This window comes from Fundulus heteroclitus, chromosome 4 (assembly GCF_011125445.2).
Source record: "Fundulus heteroclitus isolate FHET01 chromosome 4, MU-UCD_Fhet_4.1, whole genome shotgun sequence".
In the NCBI taxonomy this organism is placed as follows: domain Eukaryota; kingdom Metazoa; phylum Chordata; class Actinopteri; order Cyprinodontiformes; family Fundulidae; genus Fundulus; species Fundulus heteroclitus.
Window position 1 is genome coordinate 18,273,565 of NC_046364.1, and position 18,325 is coordinate 18,291,889.

An 18,325-nucleotide genomic window follows, 5' to 3' on the forward strand; every position below is an offset into this window, starting at 1 on the left:
TGCTTAATTTCAAAGTAATTTGTAGGTATAGACATAAAAAATGAATTTATAACTTATGTATAAAAAATGATAAGTTAATTCTCTGTTGCTTTAGAACTTTAGATTAAATTAGCTTATTTTTTCATTACTGATATAGTGTCTATGTGTTTTTGCCACCGTCACGCCCCAATTTCCCCCTTGTGGAACAATAAAGAATTTTCTTATCTTATATTCAGGCTTCCATATGAATCTTTATGTGTACATTTGAACAGAAAAGCCAAAATCGTGGCTAGGCTATAGATGCTTTTAGAAAAAGCATGTTGAACAAGAACACAAATGGTAAAATTATTATAAGCAAACCTGAAGCCCTTGCACTCACGCCGTTTCCCCGCCTCTCTCTCTTTTTGGGTAAATTATGTTCAGGTTTGTTCAATTTTATTTTCATGATGAAGGAAAGCTGGAGGTAGCTGGCCTGAATGCAACCTGCAGCCATAAACAAAGACAGTAAAAAAAAAAAAAATCAATGGCCGCTTCATTTCACCTGTTACTGCTGTTTAAGCAGCCTAAAAGCAGCGGCTGGTGCAAACCTTAAATACCTGGCTTGTTTTTCTACACAACACCACTGGGCTGTCCATGCTTACTTACTTGCAGAGTGAAAATAAAGCTGCGCAGCTTTTTTTTTTTTCTTATTTTATTTGGTTTTGAGAAGGTGAACAGTAATGCAGTTCTTTTGGATCCCGGGAGGCTGGGAGATGGTGAGGCTCATGTTGTGCCAGCCGGTCTCTGCAGGATGTGTGTGTGTGTGTGTGTGTGTGTGTGTGTGTTTATGTAGGTGTGTGGCAGTTGTGTAGGTGGATGGGGGTGGAAGCAGAGGTTGAACACTACCTGGCCATTATATAAAGCTCCAACTCTGGGCAACAGGGCTGTGCGCTGAGTGCCAGCCTCCTCCCCTCTTTGTCCTCCCATCCCCCCACCTCTTAGCCTTCCAGCTTCTCTGACTCAGGCTTAACTATGAAATGCCTCCGTCTGTTGTTTTCTCCCTCTCTCTTCTCTCCAGAACCCCGGTCGCTGTGCCGCCGTGGCTCGAACAGAAGACCGCGTCTGGGGGACAAACCCGTAGATGACGGCGGGTCTTCTGGTAGCCTGGATGAGACCGGGCGGCCCGGCTGGACGCGGTTCTGACAGAATTCTCGTTTAATCATTAAATGCCGTTTCATCCGCACCTGAGGCTACGGAGGTTTTGGTCGCAGCTTGCAGCGGGAAGATAGAGATCTAGAACCAGCTGCGTTCAATGCTAAGCATTGTGACATGTTGACATGGGCGTTTCTGATCCAGGTCCAAGATACCCAGGGTTCAACATGTGCCGTTTCTAAACACTAACAAAAGCACCCATGGGCGAGGAGAACCGAACCTTCTGTCTAGTGGAGACAGAATGGAGCGCCCTGAATGTGCAAAGCTCAAAAGAAGGATATTGGAGACAGAGGTTTAAGGCCGTGGCGATGGAAAAGAGGAAGAGAAGACGCAGAGGAGTCGTACTCGCGCTCGGCTGCAGCCTTTTAACCAGCTCGGTTGGCAGAGGTCGGCACAGCTAGAGATGAAGGGGACCGGCGGAGACGCGAGCAGGAGACTCGGGGGCCGGGCAGGACCACAGATGCCTTTTATCTCGAGAGTAGCCTCTTTGATGTTTGACCGCAGCTACGGGCTGCGGTTGCGTCGCTCGGAGGAAGACGACAGCCTTGATGGGGGCAGAAGATTTCTTCTCTGCTCCGCATCCCGCTACAAATGCAGGATGGCGACGCAGAACGCTGGGAAACTTTATTTGGTCTGCTGCGTCTTAAGCTAACTATGAAAGCATGACAATGTGTAAAACAAGCACCCCTTCAGTGACTAAACTTACTTTACTTACTGGAATCAGAGCTGTGCAACATGTCAGCCTTCATTGCAATGTGTTCATTATCAGTCCCAATGACTGGTCTGATGTAGTGTATGGACTGTTGGTGTATTTAAAGTGCCATGTGTCACTGCACCTCATACAAATAACATTTTTGAACAGCTGGATTAACTCTAAGCGCCCAATGCCCCAAAGGGCCGCAGACCGCACGGCACAAGCGTCCATGTTGAGGCGTTGGAGGCCTTCTTGATGCTCAAACCAGCGTTGGGTCTGAACGCAGCATTAGAATATAGCGTAAACTCAATGAGTCATGTGGGAATGTAGACGTGCTGCTCTGGGCATTTCCCTGAGTTTGCAAAGCCAGTAAAGTAGCCCTAGCCCTGCAACACACCCAAAACATCACGCAATTACAACACCCATTTACACAATATAAAAAGATTTGTACTCTGCATACCAATCATGTACCGGACTACTCAGATGAACTTTTACAGCATTAGATATTAGGTATATTAAATATCTAAAATATTAATGCAGTAGATGTCCCTAATCTCTGGAGCAGCTTACCTCTTCACCGCACACAGACTGTAGAGTGGGCCTTTGCCATTTAATAACGGGGCCTGATATCGTTAACTGTGAGGCTTCCTGGTTTGTTTGTTTTTTTTTTTTTTTTAACAAAATCGACCAGCCAAAGATCAGACAATAAAACAGCAATCTCAGGAAACCGAATGATAAATATTACAAACAATTAGAGCTGTAAAAAGGTGAGCAGAGGCTTTATGAGATTACCCGGGGTAATAGATGAGAAAGAACTGTACACAGCTCGTTAAAATTCAGAGACACTGCAGTCGATACACAATATTTCCCAAAACGGCTTTCTCTCACAAACAGAAACAAGGAACACAGCGAAACTCTGTCGCAGATAAATGGTCCACTGACTAAGCTGGAGAGAAACTCAGTCAAACTGAGAATAAACAAACAAGATGTTGCTGATTTGATCAAACTAACCTTTACTTCCCCAACAAAAATGAACGTGATGATATTTAGTAAACTGTGCCGTTGCCCTCCTCTAATTTGGAGACTTCACAAGGGGAAGAGAGAACAGCGCAGTTTAAAGCAAAGCACACTAATTTGTTTTCTTGCGAATCAAGGAGGATTTTCTGCTGGCGGCAGATCATTTCCAGAACAATGAGGAGCGTTTGGTGCGTTCAGCGTAGAAGCCACGACGGGTCAGACCTCAATAAAAAACATCTTTTCCAGTAAGCATCCATCACTACGTTGGCTCGTGTGACTACAGGCTGCAGACGCCCCATGAGAAGAAACCGTTCGCCACGATAGACGGAGGCCTCGGTTTCTAACGTCATACTTTACATTCAGGTTCAACTTTTCCTCAAATGCAGGAAAAAACGGAAAATGCCTCCGTCAGCACGTGTGTTTATGTGTATTTATTTGTTCTTCATCTAGTCCAAAATTATCCGTACCTCCAGTAGATTTAGATAACAAGTTATTTTATTTTATTTCAGATATGAAAAGAGGAGATAAAACAATGCAAAGGAAGTATGAGTTTAAAGAAATATGTCATCCATTTTTAATGGGGTACCGCACGCGAGCTATTTTTAGAAACACAACGTCACGATGACGTCACATCACGTGGTACGCAGTAGGGCGAGCTTGCATAGTCCGCCGCTGTTTCGCTGTAAAAGAGACGTGCGTTACCCTTGGTTTTACTCGGTAAACGACTGCTTTTTCCAAATCTAAGACCATGGTTTTTAAACATTGTTGCTATGGAACGTGCAACAGCGACTCGAGTTACGCTGATCGGCCGCATATGAAGGATGTTTTCTTCAAGACTGCCAAGGAGAAATGTGTACGCTTGGAACACCGGTGCGGTCGGCCTACACAACAGTTCAACCCGGAAAAAGTTACCAAATTCAAGTACATATGTAGCAAGCATTTTGTCGGAGGAAAGGGCCCAACCGAAGAACATCCTGACCCAATTCCAGCGACATCAAGTCAAGGTAAGAGTATTTTGGTGGCCGACATGTTAATAAAGTAGCGCCTGCTACCATGATAGCATATAGGCTATCATGGTAGCAGGCGCTAACATGATAGCCTGCTACCAGGATAGCTTACTCAAAAACATTTCAAATGAGACAAACATTAAACATATACCCATTCCTGGACGGTGATTGCAAACAACAACAACAAAAAAAAATGGCCGACGCCATGATCGCCGCGCAGGAAAAAAAAACAAAGCTTACCGTTCATCAACTCGGCCAGTTTTCCAGTCTTTTTAAGCCATCGAACCTCAAGCCATCGTTTGAGCCGAAGGTTGGTGTGTTCTTCGACAGTGCGACCAGTAATCCGTGTGCCTGGGACATCGTCTTGGGAAAGTTTAACGGCTGTAAAGTCGGTCATATCGCTGGTTCTGTTGCGCTTGTAATAGCTGGGTTATCCGTGCTTCTTTATTTGTATGCCCTACCTAAGCGGCAAAAGGGGCGTTGCTCTTGAGACGGTGACGTCACGTGCGCGGTACCGCATTTCACATGGCCTTTCAGATGGCATGCTTAAAATAATTTCTCAATAAAAAAGCCTTTATTTGTATTACAGATTAGAGAGCTTTTTTTGTGCGTTTCCACTAATATTTTGATGACTGAGCTTTTGTTATGAGCTCCTAATATTTGCAATTGGAAGGTCTCCTTACCATCACCCTAATTTTTAGCTCCCTCCAGATTCTCTAATAGATTTTAAACACGACTCCGGCTGAGCCGCTCCAAAACCGGGATTCACTGATACGAGAATTTGGGTCCATATCAATATCAAATATTGATAACAAACAAACGGCAACAAAATGGAAATAATAAACAACGGTTATCAACACCAGCCCAGTTTTATTGATGGGAACGATATCAGTACTTTGAGAAAATGGCTAACATCGGCCGATGCCGATATATTGTGACTCCAACTCCAGGTTTTTCTTCTAACATCGAAAGATTACCTTTAACCTTAATTAACAGATAACGAGGGACTGGAATAAGTGTTTTAGAGTTTTCAACACTTCCCCATTTCACATGTTGCAAACACTTTACTTGAAATTAAACCTCTCAATGCAATACCAAAAGGTTTTACATTTTTTATTTTATTTTACGTACTTCTAAATTAAAATAGGATTTCCCAGCTGAGTACCTGTTTAATATACAACAGGACTGGGCAGTGTTCTGGTTTTAAGGTATGCTACTGCTTTAAATGTAATGGCTGCCATACCAAAATGTTAAAAAGGTTCATATTATATTGTGCTTCCCTAGTGGACAACGTCTCCAAAACAAAGTCTGGATGTCAATATGTGATTAAAGTCATGTCTTAATGCTCGGTCCCTCATTATAAACCCGACCAGCTGGACTCACTCAAAGTGCCCTCAATAAATACGCCTCATCTATATTTTTTAGATTTACTGGATCTTTTTATCATAGTAAAGAAAGAAAACAACAACAGCATTGCAACTACGTGTTTTCTGAAAATAGTACAGCTCTGCTTTATAAACGCTTCTTAATCACGCTGCCATTTCTAAAAGATTTTATCCCAGTTTGCGGAACGGGCATCTGTTCAGCGCACAATAATCCCGCTTAGCTTCAGTCCTTTTGCAGCCTCAGTGCCTGACCTGACCCACTGGTAAGGTGATCAGCACATCTAAGAAAATATCAAATCATCCTTAAAAAACAATAAAAAGGTTCCACAAATCACAAACTATGTTTTAATGACTGCGAGTAAAGACAGTTCTGATCACAGGAATAATGTCTGAATTCCTGCTACATGACCAACAGGACAATCTTTAGGATAACACACAGTAGAGGCCTGCACACCTGCTTGCAGAAGCGCTGAGACACATGTACCGTTACTGAGAAAGGAAAGTAGTGGTGGATTAAAATAACGGCTGACTAGTCAACTAATCGGCCTCTCCCACCTGCTGCCATTCAGCTGCGTCTGATGGCTAATAGCTGGGATAGCCCTCGTCTAGAGGGGGGGGGGGGGCGATTCCAGTCCTGGGGCGAGTTTATTGCCTGTGTTAGTTGTATCCCAGCTGCAAAGCACCTTATTCAAATAACTGAATTATCTCCCCAGTCTGTCACTAAGTTTTACAAGGACCCACTAATCAGCCATTCACCTCCACCAGCAGCGGTCAAGCAATAACACGCGATAGCTCACAGGATGGTGGATATCTCTTCCCTCACCATTTCCCCATGCAATAAAAAAAAAAAAAAAACTCACAAAACATGAAGCGGGTTGTTAGGCAAGTCCTCTCGCACTTTAAACAACAGTCATGGCTTTGTTTTAAGAGAATGTTGACATTTCTCTAAGGAAACAATTGCACCAAGGTGCTGCATTGGGTCAACGCCACAACAAGTCTGCTCAGTTTCAAAAAAGTTGGTGACCCCCCCCCCCCCCCCCCCCTCCTGGAGTTGGGTGGAGTGACGGGTTTTCTATCCTACCTGCTGTGAGTGGACCAGGTTAATGCGCCCCTGCCCCACCTGTTGCTGCACACTCCTCATAAGTCCGTCCGTGTGAACAGAAACAGGAAGCTGGCCGTTTGGAAATACTTCCTGTCGCGACAACATGGACGCCCGCCACACATCCCTTTCTAATAAGGTATCAGTAACTCGAAACACATGTCCTCTAAAAACTGCGATGGAGTGTGCGGGTGACGGGGACACAGCTGCAGGCGCTGTCGACGTGGCTGAACAACCAGACGACATCAGCTAACTTTAGAAGGAGAAAGTCAAAACCTCTCACCACACAGTACGTGTTTATTTTAGAGCTCCAACAGCACTGATCAGTGTCTCCATCTCTACCTGACACTAGACTTTACATTAAACCCAATTAGGATGACAGATCTTAGACAAACCAGAGGCGGGGGTTTTTGTTTCACGACTCGGCAGGATCTCAGGCTAAACCGCTGGACCTGCTGAGGGATCACAGACTACAGGATCTCTGAACGCACCCAAAGCCAACAGAGCGCCTCAAACACTCAGAATCCGCTTTATTGTGTGCACAAAGTAGGAATCTGACTTCAGTTTCGGGTGTTCACAGCACGCCGACAGTGAGCGTGAATGTATGAACCTCAGAGGAAATAAAAAATAGGGATAAAAGGAGCAGAACATATCTGTACAACCCTGTTCTTATGTAAAGAAAAGAACAAAAGGGAGATGGTTATTTTGTTTCTCTGCGGCGTAGCCGACTACTGTGTTCAGGGAGACTCTCGGTTTAAAAGGAACAAACATACCAGTAGGTGCTGGCAACAGGAGATATTCCCTGAATTTAGACAGGGTGGATTTCTGTGACGCTTCCACATGAAATGAAGGAGTCACAATTTTAAATATACGAACCCCCAAGTGAATGTGATGCGGACAGCGTTGACCGTATCCTTCGTTTTACCCATGTTGGGAGCCAGGAACGTGTGTTTGAAGTTGTGAGGTTGTTTGTGGGTCTTGGGATGACTGTCAAAGTTGGCTGTGATCTAAAAAATTTCTTTTGTCAATCGCAACAGACGATATTAACATGTTTTGGTCTGGATCATGCAAGAACATATTACAAAAGTATGATAAACAGGTTTGTTCTATGTGGAAAATACTTCATCCAGAAATGTCTTATTCTTTAAATTAGGTCTTATTATTATCACCCTTATTATTTACTGGATTTTAGTCTTAAATGTCCAACTATGTCTTTGTTGCTGTTTTAATCTATATGTTATTGTCATTCAGAGTTTTTTTATTCACAGCATTTTATGTTCATAATGTTGTGAAGTTGTTTTTCACCCGGTGGGTGTTTCTCGGCCTCTCCTTTTCATTGGCTTTCAGAACCAGGTCTTTACAGCCGGGTCTGTGATCAGCTCACAGGATCCGACAGCGTCCAGCGCCGCCTCATTAAAGGTGAACAATTGAAGCAGATGCGGTTGGACTGGACCGGTTCTCCTCACGCACTGCGGTCTTCACTCCATCTCACATTAGCAGATTTTTGGGCCGACCCGCCCTGCTGACTTTCCCCCACTGTGGGTAAAATCACTAACTATAAATAAACTATTATATTTATAACGATATAGACAATTATTATTATTATTATTATGTGGTTATTAATTTGTCAGGTCTTACATTTTTAGAATTTTGCTAAACAATATTTTTTTTTTCTTCAAATAGCAAATAATCAGGAAACCACAGTGTTTTTGCTCACATTTATCCCATTATGTCTGTTCTAAAATGTAACATCACTTCTCACTAAATGTAGTCTACATACTGCAGGGCCGTGTTTGAGATGGATTAGAAATTGGAAACCAAAGCTGGTGGATGTTATTCTTTGAATCTTGTGCCATAGAGCAGCAAATGTTAGATCCGTCATACGCGATAAAGGCGACGGGTCAAAATCTCTGCACCCAAATTGCACAGAGCTGCCGATAGAAGGACCGACTGATTCTCAGCACTCCTGATGCTCGCCACAGGAGGAAGCAGCACCCTCTTTTCATTAATTTACCAAAGCGTCTCTCCTACTTAAAGATCCAAAGATCCCAGAAACGCCTTTTCTCTCCTCCTTCTAGCTGGAAACAAGCGGCCGAGCCCCACGCTGCCGTCTACCCGTGTCCATCTCCACTGTGACATGTTTCCACAGCAACGGCACCGAGTAACTAAATCACCACAGGAGTTAAGGAAAGCTCCATCTCGGCTAAAATCGCACAAAAAAAGTCGATGGCCGCAGACAGCGTGTGCTCTCGCGGGGCAAGAAAAGTCTGACGATGAGGGGGCTCGACTGGGCGGAACATGTGGAGCATGGATCACGTTGCCTGAAGTGACAAAACATGTTTGTTATCTTTATCCGGCGGGGCAACCGCCGAACCTCGGAGAACACGGACGAGAGGCAACAAACCGTCTCCGCCTGTTCGCTCCAGATGCTAAGCATCTCTGACGTCGGCGTAACAGAAGAAACGCGCAACATCTGTATCAACTTTGCCTTGGTGGGGTTTATCCCGTCTGCTTTGCCTCTCTCCTCCGTTTATCGGGTTTATCCTGGTGCTGCGTGCAGCAATCGCACAAATCTGACATTTCCACCTGAACTTCTCGCTCTGCTCAGACTGGAAATTAAATGCGGCGATAATGACAGCAACAATAAGAGAAATGGGCAGGTGTTGAAAGGATGCAGGGAAGCAAAGAACAGGGGGCCGTATCATTAGGGATTAACCTAGCCAGAGGCTCTACAAATAGACTGTCTCCACCTATAAGCCGCCAGCACACAGACGGCCGTTTGTACTGCCGGGCTGCTGCAGCTCCTGGAGAAGAAAGAAGACAGTTCAAAGAAGCTAAAGGCGGATCCTCTCAAACAAAACGGCAGGCAACAGGACACATTTGGAGGGGGGGGGGAGAGTTCGGCAACATCAGAGGCTTTCACGTGTGCTGATTTTATCGGAGGTGACTGCAACGCAGGTCTATGCCCAGGATTGAGGATAAAGCTGTACAACTTAGGGCAGAACATGCAAAACGCCAGGATGTCCTCTTCCTAACGCCTCCATGATCTGCTTTCTTTGACATGAGAAGCATCAACGGAGTGAAATGACCCTAGAAGTGTGCACTACCGATGGGAACAAGACGGGACAGGCCCTGGACTCCAGGTGGCCAGAAGATCCCCAGCAGGGCTGGATGATTAGGAGCCCATAATGCTCGCTTAGATGCATGCATATTAAAGACTGAAGGTCTGAGAGCTTTGCAGGGGCAAGACACGATGAACATGATAGGTCAGCGGTCCAAGCCCCTGCACTTCCACAGCGCCTCCGTGTTCTGCTCTGGCTCCTGTACGCCATGTGAATTACAAGCAAGCAAAGAGAAAAAAAAATATCAATTTTACTTAAGGGATCAACTCTGCATCAGAAAAGGATGCATTGTTTTCAAAAGCAGCCAGCGTCTACCCCGAGTTTGACTGGAAATAAAATAAAAGCTGATGGAGAACTCGGACGACTTCCGTCGACATTACAATACTTGTGCCCGAATGGTTTCCCCCCCTCGATGATCCTCTGATAATTCGCAGACCAAAAGCCGAGACAAAGTCAGATTTTCCACATTTATAACGCAGTGAATTAGTCAATAAGCAAACTCTGTCTCCGCTGCTTCTCTTTGCCTGTGTTCTGCCCATAAAGCTTTACGACGCCTCGTTTCCAGACACACAAGAAATAAAAAGGAAAAAAAAAAACAATCAATATTTTAAGAGAATCTGACGTGATCGGTGCAAATAACGCTTCGCTCTAACAGCGGAGCACACAATGCAAACAGTCATTTACGCACATTATAAATCTGCCCTGGTAATTATTCTGCGTTTGCTCTTTTCCGCACCGTCACGGCTGTATCTTCGCACGCTTGGCAGCCACGGCGGCGCTGCCCGCTCTGTGTGTGAACGACGCACGTGGACGGAAAAGAAACAGGCCTTTAAGCTTAAAATGTCAGCCTCCATCCTTTAAAGCACGAAACAGAATTAGAAGGATGATAAAAGTCAATGACGGGAGCTCAGTTTTCCCGTTTTTTTCCCCAAACGAAAAGGGAGAGAGACACCGTTTGCAGTGAATGTGTCTGGATTTCGGAGCTTCGCTATAGCATGAAAACAGTCTGTTTAACGTATCGATGAAACCCGACTGAATGTAATCTGCTCAAAGCTTATCAGTAAAGTAACAAGGATGACAAAATCCAGTGGTGCCAGGGTGCTGCCTTAAAGGATGCCAGATAAAACAAACCTTTAGTCCTAAAAGAAAATGGAGGTGTCTAAAAGCGGCCCTCTAGAAATAATCATTGTGTTGGTGAAGATTTCAACTCATTTAGCTGCTCTTTCAGACACAAAGTCATCATCAGCGCGTGGCTTTTAGTTTCTTGATGGCCAGGTTTTAGCTACGCACAAAGCCTTTCCTGCCATCAGTGCTCAGTGAATGTTGACCATTTCTATCTCTGCCAGTCGATACTTACAGGACGTCAGAGACATCTCAACAGCATCTTCATCTACGAGATGAAGGCTACCTTTACCCTGCAGGTCTTGATGCTCAACTACGATTTTTTTTGAGGTGGCCGTTCATCAGGGTTCCCACACCTTAGTGAACATCAAATTCAAGGACCTTTCAATGACTTTTCAGGACCAATTTCCTCAAATTCAAGGACCACACGTGGCGGCATTTACCTACTGTGACCGCTGAATAGGTTATCATATTTTAATACAATGCAAATTCAATAAAAGACTAAACGGCATAGAAGTTGTTGGGTCAGAAGCAATGCTAGAAAGTGGACTTAATTTATAGCCTACATTGATATTGATCATATTCATAGCCTACATTTATATCCACAGTACATGGCTATGCCATACTACATTACATATAAGATGTACATTAGCCTACCGTTTCAAGGAATTTTATGGAAAAAAGTGCAGCATCAAGATGTTCAGAATTATATAAATTTGTTTCACTTACTTTCATCTTTGATTAAGCTAGTTTTTGACTTTGACTCTGAAAAGTCGCTAAATATAGCGACAAAGTCGCTGAGTTGGCAACACTGCGTAAATGTAACCTATTGGACGCATGTAGGCCTAAACCGTAGCCTACCAACTAACGAAGAAGAGCGAACGTACTTTTGCAAATTAAAAGTCTGCGGAATCAACATAATTTTAAAAGATCGTGTGGTAGTAAAATAATGACACACGAGTCGTCATCCGTGTGAACTTTCAACCCCAAAAAAAAAATTCAAGGACTTTCAAGGACAAGGTGTTTCTTTGGCTGTTTTCAAGAACTTTCAAGGGCCTTGAATTTATTTTTTCAGATTCGCAAACTTTCAAGGATTTCAAGGACCCGTGGGAACCCTGGATCATGTTACTGTTAAATGCGACCGCCGTCAAGCTTCTGTCTGAACGGTTAAAGACCACAAAGCGACCCAGTGAGCTGATAACAGGAGGAGACGTCACAGAGCAGCGCGCCGTTTACAGAAGTTGTGGTGAATTTGTTTCTAGAAGTGTTCAATAAAGTAAAAAAATAACAACAAAAAAATACCAGCCGGCGTCTCTCTTTGTTATTATTAGGAAGTTGCTGAGCAATGGGAGCCATAGCGAGATGCAGTAAGATAAGAACGGCCTTTTACGGAGCGCTAACTGCTGCTGCTACTGTGTGGACCTGTAGTGAGAGATGAAAGGGATGTGAAAGACGGATAAAATGGGACGTGAACGTTCAGGCTACGGACATTTTGAAAGAAAAAATCCAATACGTATCCAAATTAGTACCATATAGGGAAGTGGCCCAAATTGGATTTTTTGGGGGTTGAAAAGATCGGAATTGGGCCGTGAAAAAGACGGATATGGGTCGCATATGAGCAAAAAGACGGATACGGGTCGCATATGAGCAAAAAGACGGATATGGGTTGCGTTTCCTTGCGGTGTGAACGTAGCCAGAGAGTCTAGTGCATCAGTTCATAGATGTTCATGAGTCCTACCTTGTAAATCTAACATTTGGACTTTGGGCGGGGCCTTTGTCGTATCGTTTTATCGTCATCGTCAAAACCATTTTTTCACCATTTTTCCGCTGTTGGTTTATTGAGAGCATCAATAAATTAAAAAATCTAATTAAAATCATTTACTTTGTGCAGTTTGATAAAAAAAGTCATACTTGTTTATGTAACTCCAGTCCTGATGAAACATGTTTAGAATTTTGTTTTAATATATGTTACATTTTAAAATGTGTTTTAAGGACAGTATTTGTGCTGATTGGGCTATAATTGACATGCAGTCCTAGCCATGCGGTTACCTGAAAAAGTCTTTAACATCACGTTTTCTCAACATTACAACAATATATCGTGATGAAATGTGATGTCCATACCGCCCACCCTTACTTGGGGCACTTATTTAACACTTGTGCTTGCATTGCAAAGAAAGCAAGACACGTTTTCCAGAATGACCAAATTAGAAGTAATCCTACCCAATAATTTTAGTAACACGCGCTGCATCAGACAGCGGATCCCAGGAGCTGAAGGCGGAGCCTTTTGACCCAACCTGTACATCTAACCTAACAGCATTTCATTTAAGTACGTCATGTAAACACACCTCAGACTAAAAAAATGTTTTTCATCTTGTACAGTGAAAAAATAATTAGCTTTAACATGGGATATCTACAGAAGTTGTAATTTTCTGTAAGGTTTTCATAGCATTAATGACATTTTGATACAAAAAGTTGGGCTTTATAATGTGGATCTTCCCCAAACACAACTGGAAGGTGGCTTTGAATTCAGCCAAGTCATTTAGCAGCTCTTCGGCGTCCACACTATTCATTTAGATGAGCTCTCTTTTACGAACCCAAACATTTACATTTAACATTCGAAAGGCCTACACCAAGATAAATTCCTTTAAATCTCAGTTTGTGAGCCACATTTCAAACCTTCACCTAGAAGGGTCTACTAGCCAGAAAGCTGCCACAGGAGACGTTTTTGCTCTAAAACGTATCAGTGCATTTATTAGAGAATTCTCCGTTTGAGTCACAAAAACAAAATCGATCAATAATCTGGCAAACACTTAGGCTTTGGTGTGACCAATCAAACATGAATGATGTCATCTCAATACCATAGAAAGTTTAGAAAAAAGCCCTTCATTTCCCTGAAATTGTAATATCTTTTCTTTTAGATCATAAAATCGGACACTACCAACATTTTGTCGTGCTCATTTTGTCGATTTTTTTCAGGACTTCAGAAACCATCTAATTAAATTTTAACCCTGCCTCAGATCTTATGTGGCTGAGCAGAAACTCTGTATTCCAGCAGATGGTAAAAAGTAAAACAACGCCATCGATAGACCCAGACTGACGTCCTCCTGGTTTTACAAGATAAAGAACACCCTTTAAAATAAATAACACAAAGCAAAATACTAGTTATTTATGTTTAGAAATCCCTTTCTTTAATCTTTTAGACGAAGGAAAAGTGTGGAAACATACTTTTTCAGGACTGTGCCAAAAGTGTTAGCAAGCAGAGGGAAAGCTTCCCTCTACGGCTGAATCCACAAGTCAACTCAACTTAAGAGCATCAAAAAATGCCCATCGGTGTTAGACTGTAGTAAAGCAAGAAGTCAAAAAGTTAAAAAATTAGAAGGGTAGAGTGATCTGATAACAGAAGTGGCTAATTTCCCCTGGAGCAGCTCTGATAAGCAGGACAAGTACTAAGTTAACCAAACCTTGGCCCCTTTGCCCCATAATTATTAAAACAAAGTATTCCTACTAGACTTAGACTTTACTGTCATTTCACTGCACATTCACAACGTAAACTTCAGCCAAACTTTGCTGCAATGCCCCGAGCAGAAGACAAAAGAGAAACGTTAGCCAAGCAAAAAAAAGAAATTTTCTATGTACAGAAATGTTATGTGTAAGACAATATGAATGGTGGAGGAAGATTTCCTGATCAGAAATGTGAGACCAGTTGAAAAAAATGCCAAGAATTCACGTTTTTCACTGTTGGATCTTTAAACGAGCTTCTAAATGCAAACGGAAGATAAGGGACTGAGACTAAAAGACAAAAAAGTCAAATTTGAGTAAGCAATTAAATGCAAACAACCATTAAACTGAAACAGGCTGATCAAAAGTCCACATCATGAAAAAAACAACAACAAAAATGCTAAAATAGAAACATTTTCACAAAGAAAAGGACTGATGAGTAGCTGCAGCGTCCTTGTTAATGGCCTGGATGAAGGATTGGTGTCGCAGTGCTTGACAGCAGTGTTTCCAGCAGGCTGGAGGGAGAGTTGCTCCATGTGGTGCCGACGTCTCCACTGGGCTCCATTTCTATAAGCTTCCCTTACCGTCCAGCCCCAGATGACCTCAGTGGGACTCAGATCTGGACCTCAATGGTCCAGGAGGACGATGTCATTCCCCTAGAGGTCCCCAGTCAGGCGGGCATCGGGAACCTCCCTGTTGAAGACCCCTGATCATTTCCGCACACACGAAGGCCCTCAACGCTTGACTCTCCTGTTCCATAACCAGTAAAACGCTCGTCTTACTGCATCCGACTTCAGCAGCGATGGCACGCTGTGAGAGGCCTGGCTTCTGCAGCTCAACAACCCCGACCGAAAGAAAGCTTTTGGTTTTTTGCGTGCGTTTTTTTTTTTTTTTTTTTGGCCTTTGACATCAGGGGGTCATGACAGTGTGGACACCTGACAGAAAATGACGCCGAATCCGCATTTCTTTTTACGACGAAACCCTCCTGCGTTTTTTCAGAAGCAGACAAACATACATTCAGGTACAGATTCTTAAAATCCACACGTGTCTTAGACCTTTTATCAGACGATGAACGGATTTCTTTGGTTTAATGTTAAAAACAAAAACAACTAATAAGCGGTAAATAAGAAAAGAAAAAGGTTAGGGACACATGCTGTGATGCGTTCAAGGTGGGAAACCTTGCAATCTCTTCATTTTCTGTTGGATGGAAATCCACTACCTCTGTACCAATGACGCACCGGCATCATTTCCTCTTTAAGGCGCTGCGCTGTAGTTCTAAGCTGAAACAACGACAGGTCAGCGCTGACAGAAAAGCAGATGTGGCAGCGAGGTCAGTCCAACCTGCTGGGTTTGGGGCTCATCTCCAGGATCACAACAGAGCGCATGCAGCAGACTCTGGAGCTGCATGCATGGAGCTGGCTGGATGTCCCTGCGTCTGATGGGCGCATCTGGCACGTCGGGCTCGCCCAGGAAGAGGCTGAAGCTGCTGGTTAACAGCGTTTGAAGAGCCGGCAGCGCTTGGACATTTCACAGGAATCAGCGAAAACACGGCGGGGACGGATCTAGAACGGGACCAGGGCTGCCATCCCCTGGATGAACCCACCCAGGAGCTCAGGTGGAGCAGCCCGTTACATGGAGAGGCGTGTTCTGCTCATCAACAGGTGAGCCCGCTAACTGCGGCCAGGTGAGACCCCTCCACCTGCGCGCACACCCTCTGCCTCCGAGCTGCACGTCGGTACCGCGCTCCGGGTCGCCGGTGAGCCCGGGACGGCGCGCCCAAGGCGCCGGCTTCACAGGTGAGGGCAGGCGGCTGTCATCGTGTCCAGCCCGCCGCGCAGCGCCCAGGCTGCCGCTGTGCCGCCGCGTCCGAGCCGCCCCGGCACCCGCAGCGAGACGACACGGGAACCCCGCCACGGCAGCCGGAGGCCGAGCTGCCGCTGGGACGGAGCCGCGTCCGGCGTGACGGACGGGCGGCCGGGGCAGGAGCTGCTGCGCTCTGGGAGAGCGTCCGCTCAGCCCCACCAGCGCCTCTCAACATCAACATAAACATGTTCGCAGGAGCTCTCGGCCGATTCACAGAAAAAGTTCCTGCCGCGTTTCGGCGGGGAACCTGCAAGCCGACGAGCCGGCGGCCCTCGCGACACTTAACCCGGCCGAGAACTGCGCGAAGCCGCGGTGAAACCCTGCAGGACCGGCTTAAATTTAGAGTAATTTCAGACTGCGCCTTACCTTCAGGTCCGCACTCTCCGCCATCTTCTATTTCTGTGCGCAGGCGTGCTGAGGTGTTGTCACATGACTGGGACGCGCAGAGGGGCTGCGTGAGCGCGCACGGAGCGATTGTGGTGAGTTCAAGAGTACACCTGAGTATGGGAAAAATCAACTCCTCTATCTATCTATCTATCTATCTATCTATCTATCTATCTATCTATCTATCTATCTATCTATCTATCTATCTATCTATCTATCTATCTATCTATCTATCTATCTATCTATCTATCTATCTATCTATCTATCTATCTATCATTATTATTATTATTATTAATTAAAATTATTATTATTATCGCTTTGCGACAGCAACAATAAAATTTCAATTTTATTGCAATAAATAGCAATGTATTTTTATTGCCATTCATATTGAAACGTAAACGCTAAACTGACGGCTCACTAAATTTCAGTACGGTCATTTCATGTCATGTACAGGTGAAACTGTGAAGAGTAAAGTTATAATGTCTGTGTCAACTTTAGTTATGTACCAATATAAAACTAATTCCATCTGTCAGTGTGATTACCAGACCTCTTGCTATTAAACAGGGTCAGATGTATCTATAACTCCTTGTCTTTCTCTACTTTTTTTTTAGTTTGCATCCAGCTATCGTCATTTTGGATCTAAATAGCCCGCTGCAAATTTTGCATCTGAAAGTGCAGCTTTTCCAGTCCCAGAGAAAATACACGCCAGTGATTCAGTTGTTGTTGTTTGGGGGTGGGGGGGGTTCATGGTATTAGGGAATGTCAGGCAAGATATCTGTCTGCCGAGATAATCATGTTCCCACCCATGTGGTGGTTGGGGTGAATCCATACACACAGAAGAGTAAAAAAGAATTTAAGTTAACAACCAGTTGACAAAAAAACGCAAAGAAGCCACCTCTCTCCAAGGAAAATTCAAGGATAGGATGAATTGCTGCAGGAAGTGCAAAGATGGACAGCAGGAAACTGATTATCAGGGTCATCTGGAAGATCATTTGTCCTGAGAAGAAAAGAGGAGAGTTGCTAGTGCGCAGCAGGATGCTGACAGCACCATGAAGCATTCTGATACAATCTGTGTGTGGTGTTGCTTCTCCCCAGAGAGAGCAGACTTTCTCACAGTTCTTCACAAGATCGTTTCCCAGAAAAAAAGAGTGGGATCAAAAAATCCTCCGAGAGCAACTTGTGATAATCTGTGAATTTACTAGCCCAACATGATGGGGCACCACGCAACAACAGTAACAAAGTGGATCAAAGAGCAGAACTTCAAAATGTTGCATCCACTCTATAGGCTGGATCTCTGCTTTAAGCTCACACATTTCCCAGGTCTCCCACAGCAGGCCCATAAATAGTGGCTGACAACTCACTTGAGACAACAATGGATCACCTTTAGTCAGCTTTTGGCCGGGAAAGTTGATGCGCAGCATTCTTAGAGAGAAGTAAATAAGTTGTAAACAAGAAGGGTCAAAGCTGTAATTTCTGACATGAAACACATGTAAACTTCTGAACTGTTTTCAGTTGTTTTGCCCTCAGATCCCTAAAGAAATTAAACATTTTAAAGTCACATGACAAATCATTTCTCTTATCATCTAACCTTTTGGTCCTCATATCTGAAATGTGACTTTCCTTTCTTTGATAAGAAAGGTGTTGAGATCTAATTTGTCACAAATTAACAAGAATCTACACCTATTAATTAAGTATGGAGTTGTTTTAAACATTAAAGACATAAAAATTTTACAATATAGGCTACTTTTCCAACCAGTGTTGAATTAATTGACTAAAGCTATGACAGAAATCTCTCATCAGCAGCCTTTAGGTTTGCCTTCAAAAACTAAACTAAAACTAGATAAAATCTGAAATAGAATGAGAACAAGTATGTCAACAAAGAAAACCAAAACTACAACACTGATCTGAAACCAGATGTAGTTTTAGTCATGTGAAAAAGGCAGAACTAGTTGCTTTTAACAGAC

The 18,325-nt window shown here is 43.8% G+C and overlaps 1 protein-coding gene across 1 annotated transcript in view; it reads right to left on the reverse strand.

The window, feature by feature from the left end:
- The window catches only part of LOC105936352 (E3 SUMO-protein ligase PIAS1), an 80,515-nt gene extending 64,126 nt beyond the window's left edge, over nucleotides 1-16,389 (reverse strand). The window contains exon 1 of the mRNA XM_036136198.1: nucleotides 16,344-16,389. Within this exon, the coding sequence (XP_035992091.1) occupies nucleotides 16,344-16,367 (24 nt within the window). The 5' untranslated portion in view covers nucleotides 16,368-16,389. The remainder of the gene's footprint in view (nucleotides 1-16,343) is intronic.
- Nucleotides 16,390-18,325: the final 1,936 nt, after the last annotated feature.